The sequence below is a fragment of the Tinamus guttatus genome, unplaced genomic scaffold, assembly GCF_059628265.1.
Source record: "Tinamus guttatus ecotype Peru unplaced genomic scaffold, ASM5962826v1 Tinamus_guttatus_pri_ptg000618c, whole genome shotgun sequence".
NCBI classification, from domain to species: domain Eukaryota; kingdom Metazoa; phylum Chordata; class Aves; order Tinamiformes; family Tinamidae; genus Tinamus; species Tinamus guttatus.
Genome location: NW_028289152.1, coordinates 296224 through 317954, shown reverse-complemented (window position 1 = coordinate 317954; position 21731 = coordinate 296224). Strand labels below are relative to the sequence as shown.

At 49.5% G+C, this 21731-nt stretch overlaps 1 protein-coding gene across 1 annotated transcript; it reads left to right on the top strand.

Moving 5' to 3' along the window:
• Nucleotides 1-16875: 16875 nt before the first annotated feature.
• LOC148592324 (coiled-coil domain-containing protein 81-like) lies at nt 16876-21281 on the top strand. Its single transcript, XM_088535159.1, has 7 exons — nt 16876-16942; nt 17387-17448; nt 17753-17909; nt 18758-19014; nt 19898-19983; nt 20726-20823; nt 21277-21281. The coding sequence occupies exons 1-7, from the start codon at nt 16876-16878 to the stop codon at nt 21279-21281; spliced, it is 732 nt and encodes a 243-aa protein (XP_088391285.1).
• Nucleotides 21282-21731: the final 450 nt, after the last annotated feature.

Sequence of the window (21731 nt, the reverse complement as noted above, 5' to 3'; positions counted from 1 at the left end):
TGTGACGCTGCTCCCCCAATAGGGCAAATCTCAAGTGAATCCTGAGGGAACAAGGCCTCAGCGCAGTGCAACACTCCCACCTGTACTAATATCTCCAAGTTCAACTTTCCTCCATTTCCATGTCCTGGTCTCCTAAACACGCCTCATAAACACCCTGAAAACAACTCATTGGTTTTGATTGTGTCAAAAGAGGACCTCTAGGCATGTGAGATCAGTAGGCAGATCCAAGGATCTGCTCTCTTGCCTTAAATTACTGCTCTCAGAGAGACTCTGTTAGGCCACCCATACATCCCAGCGAGTCTCCTCTTTCCTTTTTACATCCTCAAGAAAGGATGTTGTAAAGTACAAACAATAAGTGAGAGAAAAGGCAGTGTCCAGAATGGCCAAAGCCCACCCAGGAAATGAGGCTTCAAAGGAATCAGTCTGACACCCCTCAGTTTGACCTCAGGCTGAGAAGAGCTGCATAACCTTCCCTTTCAAGAGCCCTCTGCAATGCTGTCCTGGATGGTTTTCTTGTCTTCTGCCTACAGGAAATCTTCCTGCTAATCGTCTCCTCTCCAGAAAAAGCATCCCAGAGCCCACACTTGCTGCTCAGAATATACAGAAAGAGCAGAGGAAGAAATCTGAAAGAAAAGAAACTCATGGCAGGTGAGACACTTGCCACCCTCTCCTTCTTGGACTCCGGCTCTCCAGGAACAGTCATTTTCCATTTCCTAACAAACAGTAGTTGGGACTACCAGGCAGTATTCCATATATTTGCCACGTCTCTTGGAGGCTGCCTTTGTAAAGAACCGTGCTTTGCTCATGTTGCATCAAGAGAGAGCTGGTACTCGGGCATAAGGATCATTCCTGTGGGCACTCCTTGCTGCTCTGGGCATAAAAGCTGGGGGTGAACTTGCTCTCTCTTCATGTGAAAACAGTCAGTTGAGCCCACATCATTCATGGCAACAGCCAAGAGAACTGCCTTGTGCTGCAGAACTTTCTAAGGGCAGGACAGGCACCAAAATTCCCCTGTGCTCACAGCACCTCTCCATAATATCTCTTTTCAGGAAACTTCCAGCCATCCACAAGAGATCCTCACGGAAGGTGAAAAAATCCAGGAGGAAGGGCAGTGTACCCATGCCCCCAGTGGAGAAACTGGTGAGAAGAATAGTGAGGTGGCCAGGAGAGGTATGTGCTACTGCCTGAGAACCTCCTTATGCGGTATAGATTCATGGGAAAGCACAGGTCTGTGAACAGGGAGTGAGAGAGATCTCCTCCTGAGATCATTGGCCATTGACTGTCATCATGGATTTGCTTGAAAAACTCATGCTCTGATTTTGCAATGCATTTGTCACTACTGCATTCCCAGGAAAGACATGAGAAGGTCCTCCTTGGTTCGAGTGGAATGGTACCTGCTAGGCCTCTCAGGAACAGGGGATGCACAATTTTGGTTTAGCTCAGCTCATCAATTAGATCAAAAAGACAATCTGCAGATGTGCTGACCTATTAGGATTAGCTTAGGGGCATAAGAGAACTGTCAAGAAGGCTCAAGTGAAGGGTCAGAATAGAGGGTGGGAAATGATTTCCAGGCCCTGGAGAAGAACAGATGTTAATCATAATCTTTGTTGTTTCTTTTCTGTGGCCCCTCAGGTGGAATATCACTTCAAAATAATGGGAGAAGGACCACTTATCTTTCCTCCAATATAAACGCCTGGGATGATTTCCCTTTCCTTTTTATTTTGCTGAAGAGACAAGGAAGTCAACTGGGAGAGACCAAGAGAGAAGAGCGCTTTTGGGAAACTCATTGGAATAAACACCAGTATTTCCTGAGACATGTTTTCCAGAAGCACCTGTAAGACCTTAGGAACCAGGAGGAATGGGGCTTGTGGCCCATGTGAAGTCCTGGTATTTTTAAAGGCCCGTGATTTGGCTGTCTGGTCCTGGGGAAGCTCAAATGAGGCCAAGAAGCCTGATGCTGAGAGGAAAAGCTCAAGGGGAGTGCTTTGGGTCATTTGGTCTGATGTGCCAAACCCCCAAACCTCCCAGGAGGGTTTCATTGCACACAGGCTTGTCTTGATCCCGCCCTGTTTTCTTACCAAAACCTCTCACCCATCAGGCTGCTGTGGCCAGCCCAGCTGCAGCAACTTGCAGGCCCCATTCCTGCACAGAGGGAGAAACCCTGCTCCTGCAGCCCCACAAGCCCCTTTGGTCCTCTGGGCAGCTCCTGCTGAACCCCTCTCTCCCATCAGGGGCTCTGCTATGGCTGCAAGCCAGGAATTTCTGCTCTCAGGCTCCCTGCAGCCAACAAGAATAGCCCAAGGATCTTCAGTCCAAGGACAAAGCACAGACATGACAGAGAGGACTGTGCTCTGCTCCAGTGTTGTGGGCACATGAAGGACTCACCCTGGCACAGGGGTCTCTGGCAGAACTGTCTGCACATGAGGCACATGTTTGAACTGATCCCATATCCCCACAGCCACTGGAGTGGAGACTCAGAGGCCCTCCTGCATTGCCCCATAGGTCTATACGTTCCCTTCTCTCCATTCAGTAATGAGAGGAACAGACACAACGACCGGGCAGTGACACACACTATTGCAGCTTCTGTGCTTCCCAGTAGCAAAGGGAATGGAACAACTCAGCTCAGCTCAGTTCAGGTTCAACAGGAAACCTGCATCTTCCGTGCTACTCTCCAGCTTTTCTGGCCATACCACATGCTCCAGAAAGGGTGTCCCATAGCAGCATATATGTCCCAGCCACCAGCAGATGTGCTGTCTCAGAGACAGCTCCCCAGGGATGGACCTCCAGAGAAGTCTGGCTTTTGTTGTGACTGAGCTGAGTGAGAGGAGTGGGCAGAGAAAGGGGCTGCTCACCTAAGGAAGGTGATTTTCTTGCCACCTTTGAGGTGGCAAGCTTGAAAAAGCTTGACTGTAGGAACAGGGACTGCAAGGCTAGAACTGCTCCAAAACAGCCCTTCCAGGTTGGTCTTGAGCTGGTAACAGGAGCATCTTTGATGAGGATGAGGTTTGGGCCCAGAAGCAGAAGTCATTAGCAGTGCATTGTTGTAGCCTCCTGCCCGCCTCGTTGCCAAGCTGCTGTTGTCAGGTGGAATTTTCAGATTTGCACTGAGGCAATCAAGCTATGGGAGGTGCTTCTGGCCTCCTCGTTATGCTTTCGAACATCAGGGCTGACCTGCAGGGAGATGTCTGACACTGGTGTGTCCTGTGTTCTTGTAGGCAGCACAAAATTAAGCTGCCCTGCATGCTTGCCTTCGGTGTGGGGACAAGAATTTTCCCCTTTCCCTCTCATTTCCCGTTTCAATTGCTGGGAGTTAAAAAGAGCCTTCCCTGTGATCAGGGGAGATGCAGGGATGTTCCCAGAACATCAAGGGTGTGCAGAAAATCTCGCTGTCAAGAACTGAATGTCCAAAAAGGAGACAGAGGAGTCCTAAAACTTTATTCGAATAAAGGGAGAGTCCACCCGGCATATCCCTGTGGGGTCTCTCCAATTGCTGGGGGACGCAGCCCCCCTTTTATCCTAATTTCCAGACCGAGGGACGCCCTCTCCCTTTCCCCATTGGCCAAGGTACTCAGAAGTTACAGCCTTCCCGGCCCACCTACACCGAACTCCTGCTTCCTGCCATCTGTTCTCACCTGAGCTCGCCAACTCCTTTGTCCCCCTTGCTGAAGAATGTGGGGGAATTGCCCTATTTCCCTCCTTTGTAAAGGCCCCCATCTCCTTTCAGATGGCTCTTTTTGTCCCACTCACTCATGGCTCCGCTCAGTCTCCCCTCCCTTTGTCCTGCTCTTCAGCCAAACTGTGGTGAAATCTCCTTGTTGATGAATACATAAACCTGAGCATTCCACTCAATCCCTCCTCTTTTTTTTTTTTTTTTCTCCCCTCCTTTGGACAATACTTGTTTTTACAAACCAGGTTATTTGCTAACAACCTGCATTCAGTATATCTAGTACCCATGGGTACTCTTCATATCCTCCTGGACTCCCACAGACCCAGCAACCCAGCATTTATTTTCCAGACCCACTCCCAGCCAGCGGTACAGATCTACGGAGAGTTAGCCGGGGCTTTCCATCCTCTTCCTTCAACTGACAAGCCCAGATTTCTGGAGTCTTGGAAATCTTAACTCTGGTATGATGAGTCCATCCATGCTCAGCTGTCTTGATTGATGTTTACCAAGACCCAATCCCCTGGCTGGATATCATGGACTGCAAAATCCAAGGGGAGGTTCTGTGCGAGCTGGGCTTCCTGTCGGAGAGACTCCACTAAAGAATGTATTGCTTTAAATATATATCACCTATCTCCACCTCCTTGCCAGGTTGGGTGTTAGTAGGATAGGGAATCCCAAACATTATTTCAAAGGGGGGACAGCTGAATGTCTCCCCTTTGTTTTGCTCTTATTCTTGCTAAAGCTAATGGTAGAAGTCGTGTCCACGGCATCTTAATTTCTAAAACCAATTTCAAAAGATGCTTCTTAATGTTCCCATCCATCCTTTCCACTCTACCAGAAATCTGAGGATGCCAAGGGGTATGCAAGCCCCATTGAATCCCTAGGGCAGTCATGACACCTTGAAGGACCTTTCCTGTAAAATGAGTGCCTCTGTCTGAATCTATTGCCTCTAGCAACCCATATCTCGGAATTATTTGTTCTAAGAACACCTTATTTACAGATCCAGTTGTTGCTGAGGCAGTTGGAAATGCCTCGGGCCATCCCATCAACTGACATACTACTACCATTGAATCATAGAATGCTTAAGTTTGGAAGGGACCTCTAGAGGTCATCTAGTCCAAATCCTCTGCACACGCAGGGTCACCTAGAGCATGTGGCACAGGACTGCATCCAAGCAGGTTTTGAAGATCTCCAGAGAAGGAGACTCCACAACCTCTCTGGGCAGTCTGTTCCAGCGCTCTGTCACCCTCACTGTTAAAAAGTTTTTCCTTAAGTTCATGTGGAACTTTTGGTGCTTCAGTTTGTGGCCATTACCTCTAGTTCTGTCAGTGGTCACCAGGGAAAAGAGGCCAGCACCATCCTCCTCACTGCCTCCCTTGAGGTACTTATAGACACTGATTAGATCCCTTCTCAGCCTTGTCTTCTCCAAGCTGAACAGGCCCAGCTCCCTCAGCCTCTCCTCATAGGGCAGATGTTCCAGGCCCCTGATCATCCTTGTGACCCTGTGCTGGACTCTCTCCAGCAGCTCCACATCCCTCTTGTACTGTGGGGCCCAGAACTGGACACAATACTCCAGATGCGGCCTCACCAGGGCTGAGTAGAGGGGCAGGATCACCTCCCTCGACCTGCTGGAGATGTTCTTCTTAATGCACCCAAAGATCCCATTGGCCTTCTTGGCCACGAGGGCACACTGCTGCCTCATGGTCAACTTGCCGTCCACCATGACACCCAGGTCGTTCTCTGCAGAGCTGCTCTGCAGAAGGTCAGTCCCCAACCTTTACTGGTGTCTGGGGTTATTCCTCCCCAGATGGAGGACCTTGCACTTGGCCTTATTGAATTTCATGAGATTTTTCACTGCCCAGTTGTCCAGTCCTTCCAGGTCCCTGTGGATGGCAGCGCAGCCCTCTGGGCTATCAGCTACTCCTCCCAGTTTAGTATCATCAGCAAACTTGCTGAGGGAGCACTCTGTGCCTTCATCCAGGTCATTGATGAATAAATTGAACAGGACTGGACCAAGGACTGACCCCTGGGGGACCCCGCTAGCTACAGGCCTCCAACTAGACTCTGCACTGCTGATCACCACCCTCTGAGCTCTGCCATCCAGCCAGTTCCTAATCCACCTCACTGTGCACTCATCTATCCCACACTTCCGGAGCTTCCCAGGAGGATGTTGTGAGGGATGGTGTCAAAAGCCTTGGTGAAGTCGAGCCAGTCATTTCATCATAGAAGGCTATCAGGTTAGTCAAGCAAGATTTCCCCTTGGTGAATCCATGCTGACTACCCTTAAGCACCTTCTTGTCCTCCATGTGCCTGGAGACAATGGCCAGTATGAGCCATTCCATCACTTTTCTGGGGACAGAGGTGAGGCTGACTGGCCTGTAGTTGCCTGGGTCCTCCTTCTTGCTTTTTTTGAAGACTGGTGTGACATTGGCCTTCCAGTCTTCCGGCACCTCCCCCGTTCTCCAGGATCTTTCAAAGATGATGGAGAGCGGCTTAGCTATGACCTCTGCCAGCACACGCAGCACTCTGGGGTGCATCTTATCAGGGCCCATGGATTTGTGGGTATTGAGTTCCCTTAGGTGCTCTCTGATCCAATCTTCCTCTACCCAGGGCAAGTCTTCCTCTCCACCGGCTTCTTCTCTTGTTCCTAGGGCCTGCGGCTCTAAAGGGCTGCTCTTGGTAAACACCGAAGCAAAGGCAGCATTCAGCAACTCTGCTTTTTCTGTGTTATTTGTAACCAGGGTGCTCCACCCCGTTCACCAACAGACCCACGTTTTCCCTGATTTTCCTTTTGCTGTTAATATATTTGAAGAAGATTTTCTTGTTATTTTTAACATCCCTTACCAGATTGCGTTCCAGATATGCCTTAGCTTTCCTTGTTACATTTCTGCATTCCCCGACTACTTTCCTGTATTTCTCCCAGAGGGCCTGTCCTTTTTTCCACATTCTGTATACTGCCTTCTTCTGCTTGAGCATTGCCACAAGCTCCTTACTCATCCACGCCGATCTCCTGCCCCCTCTGCCTGACTTCTTACAAACAGGGATGCACTGTTGCTGGGCGTGGAGGAAGTGCCGCTTGAAAACTAACCAGCTCTCTTGGGCCCCCCTGCCTTCTAGAGCCCTAGCCCAAGGCATTCTTCTGAGGAGGTCTCTGAAGAGGCTAAAGTTGGCCCTCCTGAAGTCCATTCCTCCCCAGTTTGTACCACAACCCCAATGGCATGTCTCACAGAAGTGCTGAGATGAGTCCTTTCAGAGCACGTCATTCCACGATACATACCCCCTCCTTGCAGGCTTTCACTCCAGTAAGGCTACAGGACGAAGATGCAATTTGGAGATACCTCTGTTGGCCATCGTTGGCTATTCCAAATTCCAAGCCAGTTTTGAGGAACCAGTGGATTTTTGTGGATGAGGCATTGCTGCCCACTTGTCACATCTCCTTGCAGAGTGCTTTGAGCATCTTCCCGCATGATTTTTCCCAGAAAGTGCAAGAAGTTCTCGAGCAGCTGTTTGCTTGAAGACCACAAAGCTGTTGCTGCTCTGTTTCAATGTGCTCTGCTAGTAACTTTGTTCCTCTTGGTCTGCTTCCTAGGTCATAAGCTTTGTGAGCCCCTGAAATGTGCTCACATAGCCGCAGACACCCTTCTTCCCCGTGAAACGGTAGAGGCTGGCATAGAGGAGACCCTGCGCCTCTTCCGCCGCTGCATCAAGAGTGGGAAGAATGTTGTGTTTGTACTCAAGAACATTGGCATGCTTATAATTGAAGGGGCAGATATGAAAATGCGATTTTACAAACAGTTCCTGGAAAGACTTAATGGGACTGAGCAGATGCTAGCGGCCCTTCTTGCGGTAAGTTCTCCAGTGCTCCCTGTCATCTTTTTGAATTCCCAAGGGAATGCAATTCTATTAGCCTGCCATAAACTGTGGAAGGACATGGACAGTCCTGCCTGAGAGGAATGCCAGCTACCCAGACAGTTTGTCTTGGGCATTCAGAGGACTTAGCAATGAAGTTGAACCTGTGCAGAAGTGTCCTGGGTCCACCCAAGATTCATACAACCCAGGAGCCAATCTCCACATTCTCAGGGGAAAAGGCCAAGACAAGAGGAGGCCTTGTGTTTTTTTTTTTTTTTTGTCCCACTCGGCTTTCCTCCTTGCACAAAGCCTTGCTTTAGTGCCCCTTTTTGTGAGGATGGCCTCGGAAACCATGTTTCCCTAGAACAAATCTGGTGTGGTAAGGCAGCAAGCTCAGCTGTTTCCCCTTAAGCTGTTGAAAATTATTTCTCTGGGTCCCCCTGGAAGCTCGGCCTCATCTCCTCATGGGATACACTTGCCTGAGCAGTGGAGATGTCAGACGTCTCTGACAACTTTGTGTTGACCTCTTTCCTCTCTCTTTGAAGTTGGAGGGCCTGAGTGTGCCTCTCCCAGGTGGCTACCAAATGGCAGTTGCTCACAAAATTGGATTCTCATGGTCCTCTTGCTCTGTAGCATTCCTAGTTCAGTGTCTAAATCAGTGATGGGTGTTTACCCCACTCTCTGGGCAGGAAGCAGAGGCACAGAACGAGCAAGGCCCAGAGGGAGAGGATGTTGGGAGAGACTGTGGGGTTAACCCCACATCTGACCCCTTCTTCATCAGCTGAGGAGGCATCAGGTCTAGACAGCAGGAAAAACACAGTGGCCCACTTAGTGAAATGCCTTCTCATGTGCTTGCCTCCTTTGATTTCTCCATTTGGAAAGACTTAAGCTAACTGACTCTCTGAATGCTGACCCTTGCCAAAGGCCTGAGTATGTTCCTCCCTCTTCTCCTTTTTTTCTCTCCACTTGTTATGGTGCATAAGTGAGGGGCTGCTGATGGGAATAGAACAATCGAAAGTTTCAAAATCAGCTTCTTCTCTAAGCAGTAGAAGAGTTTGTTTCCCCTGTGAGCACTTGGATAATATTCTTGGTACCATGTCCCAGATGTCTGTCTCATTTGCAGATGCCGCAGATGAGGAATTCGGTGCTGTCGGGCTCTGAAACTGCTCTTTCGCAGACCTGCTCTGGTCATGTCATTGTCTTTCCCGAGTGAGTATGTTTCCTTCTTAGCCCTTGGCTGGCCAAGCAAGCAGCTGCTCATGGCATGTTTTGTAACCTTGTGTTTCCAAGCCTTGTGAAGGCTACTCAGAAAGGCATTCATGAGCAACCCTTTCAAATGTGCATCAAAGTCACATGGTGCTAAGTGTTTTGTTCCATTACGTGTCTGGGAGCTACAGGTTCTTTTTTACACATGCACGGAGATGAGCTTGGGAAGGCTGGCAAGTGATCTGGAGGGTGAGACAGGAATTAGAAAGGATGCTGGAAAGGAGTAGGAAAGAGGACTAAAGTGTTCTGCCTGAACAGGAGCAGGGAAGAGTCAGAGGAGAAAGGTCATGCCCCTACAGGCGTTGGAGGTTTTCATGATGCCTCTCACCTTGCTGAGACACTCCTCCAGCATCTGGCCTCTTCTGCCTATTGCGCTTTGAGAAAAGAGGGACTTCCCAGCACCTCCCAAATGCTCCTGTGTCCCCATTATTCACACCAGGTGCAAAGGAAGCGCGGTGCCTGTCGCATTTAGAGTGATGCCTTTTCTGCTTTCCAGGTACAAGCTGGAGAGTAGAGATCGAAATCCACCTGGCGCACCTGTAAAGGCCAGGCAGGAGGAGGAGAGGAGAGGAGAGGCCAGCACTGTCCAGAAAGGTAATGGAGCTGCTGCTTCTTGGTGGAGGCTTTTGCCTTCTCCTTCTGTGCTCCTGGGTAGGCCACCGGAACCCAAGTGACAGTGTGATGGCTCAGGTAGCATGAGGCGCTAGAGGTGACGCTGCTCCCCCAATAGGGCAAATCTCAAGTGAGTCCTGAGGGAACAAGACCTCAGTGCAGCACAACACTCCCACCTGTATTAATATCTCCAACTTTCCTCCATTTCCATGTCCTGGCCTCCTAAACACGCCTCATAAACACCCCCAAAACAACTCATTTCTTTTGATTGTGTCAACAGAGGAACTCTAGGCATGTGAGATCAGTAGGCACATCCAAGGATCTGCTCCCTTGCCTTAAATGACTGCCCTCACAGAGACTCTGTTAGGCCACCCATACATCCCAGCAAGTCTCTTTTTCACAATAGGACAGAGAGTGAGAAAAGCACTAGCCCAAGAAATGATGTTGTAAAGTACAAATGAAAAGACAGAGAGAAGGCAGTGTCCAGAATGGCCAAAGTCCAGCCAGGAAAAAAGGCTTCAGAGGAATCAGCCTGACACCTCACAATTTGACCTCAGGCTGAGAAGAACTGCATAGCCTTCCTTTTCAAGAGCCCCCTGCAATGCTGTCCTGAAGGGTTTTCTTGTCTTCTGCCTACAGGAAATCTTCCTGCCAATCGTCTCCTCTCCAGAACAATTGACCCACCACCCACAATTACTCTTTTGAATATTCCAAAAGAACAGGGGACGAAACCTGAGAGAAAAGGAACTTATGGCAGGTGAGACACTTGGAGGAACGCATGAGGGTGACCCTGTAGCCGTGTGCTTGTGTGGGTGAGATTCTTCCTTTGTGCAACAGGTTCCAGGCAGCTCTAAGAGTTTTAGATCCCATGAAGCAGCTGGGACTGTCAGACAGTGCTCAATATGTTTGCCAGGCCGGGGGATCTGGATCGCTTAGAGGCTCCATCTGTAATGAAACCTGCTCTTCTCCTTGCTGCATCAAGAGAGAGCCTGTATCTGGGCATACGGAGCATTCCTGTGGGCACATCTTGCAGCTCTGGGCATTTCAGCGGGGGTGGTGTCTGTCTCTGTTCATGTGAACACAGTTGAGCCCACATCATTCATGGCAACAGCCAAGAGAACTGCCTTCAGCTGCAGAATCCTGTGAGGACAGGACGGAGAGCCAAGTCCCTCTGTGCTCACAGCACCTCTCCATAATGTCTATTTCAGCATATTTCCAGCCATCCCCGGCACATCCTCCCAGAAGTCAAGGAAGGGCAGGAGGAAGGGCCATCCTGCAGCCGTGCCCCCATTTGAGATAGTTAACAATCGCGTGGAGAAGTGGGTGGAAGAGGTATGTGCTACTGACTGAGAAAATCCATATGCCCTGTGGATTTGGGGGAAAGCAAACTCACTTCTATGGGCAGTGAGTGTGAAAGATGCCTTCCTGAGGCTTCATTTGGCCATTGGCTGACATTGTCCTGGCTTTGCTATAAAGGGTGAAGTCATACTATATGCAATACATATGTTATACAAATTGCAATACATATGTAACCACTGCATTGCCAGGAAAGACATGAGAAGGCGAAACTAGGTTCTCATGGGAAGGTACCTGCTAGGTCTTTGAGGGATAGGGCATGCACAGTTTTGGTTTAGCTCAGCTCAACAGTCACGTTCAAAGGACAATGCGCACACCTGGGCATTAGAGGGCTGTGAGGAAGGCTCAAGTGAAGGGACAGAAGAGGGGGTGAGAAGTGATCTTCATGCACTGAAAAAGAACACAGGCCACTCCTAATATATCTTATTTCTTTTCTGTGTCCCCACAGGCCTGGCAATATCACTTCAGAGTAAGAGGGAAAGGGACTCATGCCTTTCCTCCGATCTGAAGCCCTGGGACGATTTCCCTTTCCTTTGCCTTTTGATGAAGAGACAAGGAAGGAAACTGACAGAAATGAAAGAGAAGCACCCGTTTTGAGAAACTCCTTGGAATAAACACTACTATTTCCTGAGATATGTTTTCCAGAAATATCTGTTAGTGGTTGTGTGTTGAAAATGTTGCAGTTTGAAAGCCGTAGTGGTAGTGATGGTCGGGGGGAAAGGAGATATGAAATCAGTATCGGATTCACAAACAGTCTGTGGACCGTAGGTCCGATCGCCTTCCTAGGAGTGAATCGAGTTCCCAAATAGCGTCATCACCTATAAGCTCGACTCTGGCAGTATCGGATTCACGAACAGTCTGTCAACTGTAGGTCCGATCGCCTCTCCCCAAACAAGTAGCCGAGTTCACAAACAGTATGATTTATTCAAATGCAACATTTACAAAGCAGGTTTCGAATGTCGGTACAGGAAATTCTCTACTAGAGCGTTGGGTCTTGGCTAGCTCTGATGTAGGAATGTGCAATCATCACTCACCCCAGAAGATGGGAGAGGGCTCTCAGTCTCGAGTCTCCTCAGGCGGCATCCTGACGCAAGGAGAGGAAAGGGGGGATCAGCGCATCAACTGATCCAGAATTTATGATGGAATCTTCCCTCTCACTCCTTAGTCTCTTCAGGCAGCGTCCCAGCGCGACGGGAGGGAAGGGGGCTCAGCCTGTTGACTGACCCAAGAGTTACGATGGTTTCTTCCCTCCAGACTTTTCATCCTTCGTTCACCTTTTATACTTTTCTTTACATTCAGGTGGAGCTTGAGTGACTAGAGTCATACTTAATATTGTTATTGATTGGTCAAAATCATTTAAGCTACAGTCAACCGAAAATCTAGAGCGCATGCTCAGTGAGGGGTGGTCGTACCTCGGAGGCGGGTAACTTTTGGGATAGAGGTATGGTTTTCACATTATAATGAGCAAAGTTCAAGCAAAGTTCATCATTTGCCACTTTTGCTGGCTCAGCACCGGACTTGTTATCGTATATCTCTCATTAGACAGCCACTGTGCGGCTTATCAGCAGCGCAGTACAGGGAGTGCAACAGAGTTTGGCCGCGGTGCCTTCACCTCGCTCCATCCTCCGTTACTCCCTTTTGCAGCCGCAAGGAGGGCAGATTGCGTTGCCCAGGGAACCGTGGAGGAGCAGAGTCCGTGAGTACCAACCATCCTGGAAGTGGCAACTGTGTAGCACCCCAAGCAGGCCTCTGTAATGCCAGAGCTGTGTTAGGCCCTAATTTTCCTCTCAGTTCCTGCTTTCAAACAATTCTTCCACAAACACTTCTTCCACAGGTTGACCTGCTAAAAAGTCGTTTTGTGGAGAGGGATTTGGGAGTCCTGGTGGGTAACAAGGTAACCGTGAGGCAGCAATGATGTACCCTCTTAGCCAAGAAGGCCAATGGGATCCTGGCCTGCATTCAGGAGTGTTGCCAGCAGGTTGAGGGAGCTCATCCTGCCCATCTTCTCAGCTCTGGCGAGGCCACACGTACAGTACTGTGTACAGTTCTGGAGACTCTAGTACAAAATAAATGTGGAGCTTCTAGAGGGGTCCAGCGCAGAGCAATGAACATGATTAAGGGACTTAGTTGGCATCTATCATATGAGGAAAGACTATGTAATCTGTGCCTCTTTAGCCTGGAGAAGAGAAGACTGAGAGGGGATCTTATCAATATGTCCTAATACCTGAGGGGAGGATGTAAAGAGGATGGGGCTAAACTCTTCTTGGGGGTGGCTAGTGACAGAACAAAGGGTAAGAGGTACACATTGAAACAGGAAGCTTCATGTCCAGGTGAGGAAGAACTTCTTTCCTGTGAGGGTGACAGAGCCCTGGGACAGACTGCCTAGAGAGACTCTGGAGTCTCCTTCTTTGGAGATACTCAAAACCTGCCCACTTGTGACTCTGTGCCCCGTGTTCTGGGTGTCACTGCTCAGCAGGGAGGTTGTACTAGATGATCCGTAGTGGTCCCATTCAACCTCAAGCATTCTGTGATTCTGTGCTCTGTAAGAGGCAAGGAACCATCAGAAATGCAGCTTGTGGTCTATAAGGAAGACACAGTCTTCTTAAAGTCCCACTTGGAGGCCCACACTATCCATCTCTGCCCATTTTTCCTCCCATTGTAACACCCTTTTAACAGACTTATCTCTGCCCACATAGATTTGAAGGGGAAGGTCAGCGACACCATCCAAACAGGCCATGATGCCTCCATTCATAGCAACTCTCTTGCTTCCGCTCTGCTCTGCAGTGGCTGAGTGGACGCTGAGGAGCCAGGGGCTCTACCCATGGGCTGCAGAGCGCTTAGTCCTGCTGTACAGTGGTGGGAAGGAGGGAATAGACTAGCTCTCACATACAGAATTTCTGTCAGGTGAAATGTACTGCTCATTCGGAAGGCCTTTTCAGCATCTTCATCTCCAGTTTAATGAGATTTTGAGGAACAGAGTAACAGCTTCAGGGATTTATATATATGAGTACATAGATACATATTTATATATATATGTGTGTGTGTATATATATATTCATACATACACACACAAAGACATTTATATTCATCTTTTTTTCTTGTGGATATAAATGTACTTGCTGAGAGGAAAGGATTCCCTGACCATTGGTGCAGAGTGAGGACAGCTAGTCAGTCTGTTAGCTTTGGACAAAGCAAACTACAAGAAAGACAGAGGCCAAGGGAGCATCCCAAAATGTGCTTAGAGGCTTCTGGGGTGCCCTGAGACGTGCTTGGAGGCACCTTTGGACACAAACTGGTTCAACCTGATTGGCCAGCAGCAAGCAGGTAGGCAGGTGGGCATCGTGATGTCATTGAGGGCAGCAGAAAGGCCCAGTAGAGAGGAGAGCTCCTGGAGAGGGGAGAGGCAGAGGCAGGTCAAGGTGACCTGGCTGGGAGATGGTTGCTGAGGTCACCTCCTTTGCAGCCGTCTGATTGGGCAGCAGGCAGACAGGCACTGTGAGGTCATGAAGTGGATCAGAAAACCTTCCTCATGGAGAGGAGAGCTCAAGGGGAGGGGAGAGGTGGGCTACAGCGACATGTTGGGGATGTTGCTTGTGAGGTGAGTTCCTTCCATCAGCCAGATGGGTCCTTAGCAGCTGGGAGCACTGTGAGGTGATCAGGAGCATCAGGCTCTGAATGGATTACAGAGGACTACAGGCCAGCTGGATTGTCAGAGTTCACTGAAACATCTTTTGACAGAGACTGCCATCATCAGCTGGACAGCAACCAATTGCCCTAAGTAAAAGATGCCAAATAAAAAGTTCCCAAAAAAGTCCAGATTTTAAAATGACACTCTGTGCCTGAACATCTGTGAAGCAAGTGGATTCTTTGAACCACCCCCTTTGGGTTATAGAGCCAGCAACTCCTGTCATTAACTCCGACTGGAGCTTCAGAGCAGGCACATTGTTTCCCTCTGCCAAGAACAGACATTTGGCTCCAGAGTTGGAGGTCTGGTCTTGGGCCTGGCAAACACCTGGAGCGTCTGTCTGCATTTTGTCACTCTTTGCCCATGTGTGGCCCGTGTCCATGTGTGGGAGCATGAACAAAACTCAGCAAAGGGAAGAGCCCTGTCATGGGAGCCATATTCCTGCAGGCTCTGGGCATGGAATGGGAAGGCTGCTCTGGGGTGGATGGTGCCAGCACAAAGGTGCCTCCTGAAAAGCCCTGTAGCCACAGTCTCTGGCCTGCCCATGTGAGTGTGGTCTCCTCCTGAGCAGACCATCCTCTGACAGGGGGCTCATGCTGGCTGCTTCCCTGCTGCTGGGCTCTGACCCATGCTGCGCTGATGGAGAAGAGTAAAGTGCCTGTCATGTGCCCCCTCCCTGCCAGCTCTGCTTCCTGCATTTCTTGTGTTTTTCCCTTCCCTCCTTTTCCTAGCATCACATGACAGCAAGTTTCTCCTTGGGGAGATGTGGCATTCTTCACTCCTAGGATAATGTGTAAGCTTTGGGAAGAGTTGAGGAAAGCTATGGCAAATGGAGGCAGTCCAGGAGGGATACTGGGAGAGATTTAGCAAACATGCAGTTCTGTCTATGAGAGGAGCGGGTCCAGGGAGCCTGAGAGGCAGTGGTTGAACCAGAGAGTGCAGATAGCTTGTCTGCAGGTTGTGGGGAATCTGCAGAAGGCAGCTCTGCACTGGGATGAGGGGCAAAGCCAAGCGTTTGCGAGGAACTGTGAGGAACAGGGACAAACTCACAGATGTTCATTTCCAAGCAAATGAGTTCCATATTTGCAATAGGAGCTTCTCAGGTGCACTCCCTCCATGACTGGACAGGAAAATGGGCAGCAGCAGAGGCTGAAGGACTCCCTGGTTATTAATGAGAAGAACTTGCAGGTTTCTGTCATGAAAGAGCTATTGCAATATCTTTCCCATCCTGGGAGGACCTGTCGGAGAACAGAAACCCACAGGGCTGCCAACAGAGGCTCAGCACGGGGGACAAGGGACCCTGCAATGGATCCAGATGTCCATAACCCTGTGATAGCATTCCACTGCAAATCTCTTTCCTTAAAAAAGACCACACACAAAATCTCCTCCAAAGACCACCAACAACAAAAGAAATAAACATAATTAAGGAGGGCTATAAAAGCAAAGAATGGTCAAGAGTGAAGAGGTTTGACTAACCACCTCCTTCTTGACATCCTTTTCAAAGTTTATTTCTTATTTCATTTTGATTGACATTTTTTCATATTCAGGTCCACACCATTACAAAAGATATACTTGTATGTCTTGTACAGAGTTAAGTGGCCCAAAGCCCCTGGGACAGCAATTGCTCGCTCAATTTTCAGAGCCATTCCTGCTAGGTGATGCTGAGCTCTCTTGCCTCCTCTCTCTTGCCCCGCTCAGTTCCCATCCACCCCAGACACCAGGATGCTGCAGTGATGAGGTCCAAAAGGCGTCTGCAGGATGGCCATGGAGGAACAGAGGTTCCTGCAGGTTTTGTGGCTGAGGAACTCTCAAGGGAAGGAGCTGTTGGTTGCCACAGCAAGAAGAGCGTTGTGGTGGCTACCAAGAAGCAGCTGGATGATTTGGTGGGCTCAGTGGTTAGCGCTCCCTCCCGCGGTGGCAGAAGCCACCTGTACTGTGTGGCTATGGGGTGAGTGTAGCGTGATTCTCGTTGCCCTCCCTGGCAGCCGTGGCCATGTGAGCGCAGTCGCAGTGCCCAGCGAGAACAAGACCCAAGGGGGTTAATCCCTGTGGCACAATCTGCATGGGGCAGCCCCTGAGTGCCCCATGCAGCCCTTGCCAACTGCAGGGCCAGCCCTGGCATGGCCCGTGGTGAGGAGGGTCAGACCCCTCTGTGACACGGGCTGTGCTCACAGGGGACATCCCGTGTCACAGGCACAGCAGTCAGAGCGCACACTGCGACCTTTCCTCACACGTCGCGACGAGCCTGGGAGAGCCCACGCGCTGGGACTGCTCTCGGCTCTGCTCTGCTACAAAGAGCCCACGACCCTGAGCGGGAACCAGTGAGGGGCAGCCAGAGTAGCACAGGGCTGAGGTGACGTGTACAGGAGGAGCAGGAGAGGAGCTGTTTCCTCATCACCTCCTGTTTGCTCTTTATCCAGAGCAAATGAGCAAAGAGACTAGGATGGAGCTCTGGGACCCTGGCCTTGGCAGGTCTCATGGGCAGCGATTGCTAGTGCTGCCAGCACAGGGTAAGGCCTCTGGGAGCTCTATCTAGGGAAATCTCACAGAGATTATGAACTGTGAACATGGCTGTGGAAAGCCTGGGGCTGGAGGAGTGTGGCTGGGGCTGGGACTGCTGCCAGAGCCCAGGCTCATGGTCCCCTCTGCCTCAGTTGGCAGTGTGGCTGCCAGGACTCCTGGCTCCCAACCCTCATGCTATCCCCACTGTCCCGGGACACCCTACTCAGAAGTCCGTGCCACAGGGGTCTACCTGTGAGAAGGAGAAGGCCTACCTGAGCTGCCAGGGCTCCCCATTAATGCCATCTCAATCTCAGCTGCTGAGACCCTCTCAGGGTTGGGCTCAGTTTGCTCATTGAGTACGACTGCAGGCGTCACCTCCTTTGTTAACCATGTGCTGCACGTTTGTGAGCGGGGCCACACAGAGCCTGATGTGTGTTCCACTTCTTTTCCAGAGACCCTTGCTATCTGGGAAGGAGTCTCCAACTACATTCTAGAGCAGCTGATGCTGAATAAGGTGGGTCTGCCATTATGCATCTCCCCCAGAAGCCCTTCTTCTGCACTGGAGGTATTTGAGGGATGAGGTCTCTAGGTTTCTTTGCATTTTTTGAGAGCATGAAGAAGAGGGGGAATGAAAACACCTCAAGTGCTCTTCTAAAGGCATTCTCCAAGGGTTCTCCAAGGCTTTCCCCACTCCTCCATTCATCCCCTGTGCACAGTAGGATTGAGCAGGACACCAGGCTACATCTTCATGCAGCTGACCAGTTAGAGGCCTCTTCACCTAGCACTCGAATAATGCTTTTCTTCCTTCCTCTTTGCAGGGAGTCAGAGTTGTTCGGCTTGGCACCTTTGGTGTGGTGACTGAGCAAGTTGCTGTTAGGAAATACGGCCTTGTGACTGTTCACAGACCCGTGTTCAATCTTTCAAACAGTATTGCGGAGGTTCACGGCCTCACCTATGATAAGGCCTATGCTCCTGGTAAGAAGACATGCTAAAACTTTGGCCTCCACTTCTCTGGGACATCTTTGGGTTGGGCATTAGCCCTGTCTAGCAGTAACTGTTAAAGCTCCAGACTTCTGTCACCACGTTGTAAAAACAATTTCAATTTGTAGATCTCAGGACCTCATCATGGCAATTACCATTGTACTCCCTCTCTCCCTGAATTGATTTCACAGCAGGCTACAGCTGCAATTCTGTAAAGGCAAATATTGGCATTCATGCTGGCTTTTCCCTACTCCTTGCACCTTGAAGTCGGTCACAGTCAGCTGTAAGAGCCCTGAAATGGAGACTGGGATCCTAATGCATGTGAAAACCCATCAGAGGCAGGTTTTGCTGTGATTGCTAGTGATCCTTGTGAACACTACAGCTGTCTCGTGCACTTCAGAGGGTGTTGGATGGATTGGAGGATTAAGAGGAGTGTAGTGCATTCTTTTTTTTCTTTCTTTCTTTCCCTTCTTTCTTTCATTTATGTAACATGGCTCTGTGAAATCTTTCCCAGTGTGGAATGGGCTGAGCTTGCCCCAAGTTCTTTGACCTGGCACCCATGAAAGAATCTCATCATTTCCTCCTCTCCTTGTCCTGCTGTCGAGCCTCACATTCGTAGAAGATGGTTGTGGCCTTTTCTTTCAGACACTGTAGGGAAGAAAGCATTGCTATTCACTTGGCACATCTGCTTGCAGTGCTTTGAACATCTTCCCACATGATTTGTCCCAGAAGGTCAAGAAAGGGAGTTCTGTAAGAGCTGCTTGCTTGAAGACCACAAAGCTGTTGATGCTGTGTTTTTGTGTGTTCTACTAGTGCCTTTTTCCTCTTGGTCTGCTTCCTAGGTCATAAGCTTTGTGAGCCCCTGAAATGTGCTCACATAGCCGAGGACATCTCTCTTCCCCGCAAAACAGTGGAGGCTGGCATAGAGAAGACCCTGCGTCTTTTCCGACGCTGCCTCGAGAGCGGGAGAAATGTTGTCTTTGTGTTGAAGAACATTGGCATGCTTATAATTGAAGGGGCAGATGTGAAAATGAGATTTTACAAAGAATTCCTGAAAAGACTTAACGGGACTGACCAGATGCTCATGGCTCTTCTTGCGGTAAGTTCTCCAGTTCTCTGCTGCTCCCTGTCATCTTTTTGAATTCCCAAGGGAATGCAATTCTACTAGCCTGCCATGACCTGTTGAAGGACATGGACAGTCCTGGCTGAGAGAAATGCCAGCTACCCAGACAGTTTGTCTTGGGCATTCAGAGGACTTGGCAATGAAGTTGAACCTGTGCAGAAGTGTACTGGGTCCACTCAAAGATTCATACAACCCAGGAGACAGTTTCCACATTCTCAGCAAAGAAGGCCAAGACAAGAGGAGGCCTTGTGTGTTTTTTTCCCCACTAGACTTCCCTCCTTGCAAAAAGCCATGCTTTCATGCCCCTTTTTGTGAGGATGGCCTCAGAAGCCATGTTACCCCTAGAACATGTCTGGCATGGTAAGGCAGCAAGTTCAGCCATTTCCCTTAAGGTTCTGAAAATTCTTTTTATGAGTCCCTTTGGAAGCTCAGCCTGATCTCCTTATGGATACAATTGCCTAGGCCAGTGGGAATGTCACACAACTCTGTCAACTGTCTATTGACCTCATTTCTCTCTCTTTGAAGCATTAGGTCCCAACAGCAGGGAAAACAGTGCGGTCCAACTGGTGAAATGCCTTCTCATATGCTTGCCTCCCTTGATTTCTGCATTAGAAGAGACCTGAGCTAACCGAGTCTCTGAATCCTGAGCCTTGTAAAAGGCATGACCATGTTCCTCCCCTTTCCCCTTTATTTCTCTCCACTTGTTACGGTGCATAACTGGAGGGACTGCTGATGGGAATAGAATAATTGAATGTTTCAGAGGCAGCTCTTTCTCTAAGCAGTAGAAGAATTTGTTTCCCCTGTGAGCACTTAGATAATTCTCTTGGCATCATGTCCCATGTGTTTCTCTCCTTTGCAGATGCCGGAGATGAGGAATTCGGTGCTCTCAGGCACCGAAACTGCTCTTTCCCAGACTCACTCTCGTCATGTCATTGTCTTTCCTGAGTGAGTATGTTTCCTTCTTGGAAAGGAACCTGGCCAAGCAAGTAACTGCTCATTGCATGTTTTGCAACCTTGTGTTGCCAGTCCTTGTGAACGTTGCTCAGAAAGCCATTTATGAGCAACCCTTTGAAATGCACATCAAAGTACAGGTCCCTCTTAGTTGCTGCTTTGGGACATTTTTATTTCTTTTGAGAGATCTGTAGGAATGAAATGCATCCTGATCATATTGTCTTGGGCCATTTTTATTTTTTAATGTGGAGACTTATGTAGGCCAAAGTGAACACTGTGGCTAGTGGTATTTTGGAGAGCTTTCTCCTGGCTCCCATGGTGCTCAGTGTTTGGTTCTATTATGTGTGTGGCAGATGCAGGTTTGTCAGAAAGGACGATGAAAGGATTCTGGAAAGCTTAAGGGGACTAAAGTGTTCTGCCTGAACATGAGCAGGAACAGGAGATGGGTGATGATCCCAAAAGCACACAGGGGATTTGGGTTGAAATTGGTTTGGCATTTTCACAGGAAGCACAGGGAAGAGTCAGAGGAGAAAGGTCATGCCCCTCCAGGCACTGGAGGTCTTCATGATGCCTCTCACCTTGCTGAGACACTCCTCCAGCATCTGGCCTCTTCTGCCTATTGTGCTTTGAAGAAAGAGGGACTTCCCAGCACCTCCCAAATGCCCCTGTGTCTCTATTATTGACAGAGGTTGCAAAAGTGCTCCCGCTTTAGACTGCCTCCTTTTCTGCTTTCCAGGTACAAGGTGGAGAGTAGAGATCAAAAACTACCTAGGCCACCTGTAAAGCCCAAGCAGGAGGAGGAGAGGAGAGGAGAGGCCAGCACTGTCCAGGAAGGTAATGGACCTGCTGATTCTTGGTGGAGGCTTGTGCCTTCTCCTTCTGTGCTCCTGGGTAGGCCATTGGAACCCAAGTGACAGTGTGATGGCTCAGGTAGCATGAGGCGCTAGAGTTGACGCTGCTCCCCCAATAGGGCAAATCTCAAGTGAGTCCTGAGGGAACAAGGCCTCAGCGCAGCACAACACTCTCACCTGTACAGGATCCTCCAAGTTCAACTTTCCTCCATTTCCATGTCCTGCTCTCCTAAACATGCCGCATATACACCCTGAAAACAACTCATTGGTTTTGATTGTGTCAAAAGAGGACCTCTAGGCATGTGAGATCAGTAGGCAGATCCAAGGATCTGCTCTCCTGCCTTAAATTACTGCCCTCAGAGAGACTCTGTTAGGCCACCCATACATCCCAGCGCGTCTCCTCTTTCCTTTTTACACTTCTCCTTTCTCTGAATAGGATAGAGAGTGAGAAAAGCACTACCTCAAGAAAGGATGTTGTAAAGTACAAACAATAAGTGAGAGAAAAGGCAGTGTCCAGAATGGGGAAAGCCCACCCAGGAAATGAGGCTTCAAAGGAATCAGTCTGACACCCCTCAGTTTGACCTCAGGCTGACAAGAGCTGCATAACCTTCCCTTTCAAGAGCCCTCTGCAATGCTGTCCTGGATGGTTTTCTTGTCTTCTGCCTACAGGAAATCTTCCTGCTAATCGTCTCCTCTCCAGAAAAAGCATCCCAGAGCCCACACTTGCTGCTCAGAATATACAGAAAGAGCAGAGGAAGAAATCTGAAAGAAAAGAAACTCATGGCAGGTGAGACACTTGCCACCCTCTCCTTCTTGGACTCCGGCTCTCCAGGAACAGTCATTTTCCATTTCCTAACAAACAGTAGTTGGGACTACCAGGCAGTATTCCAT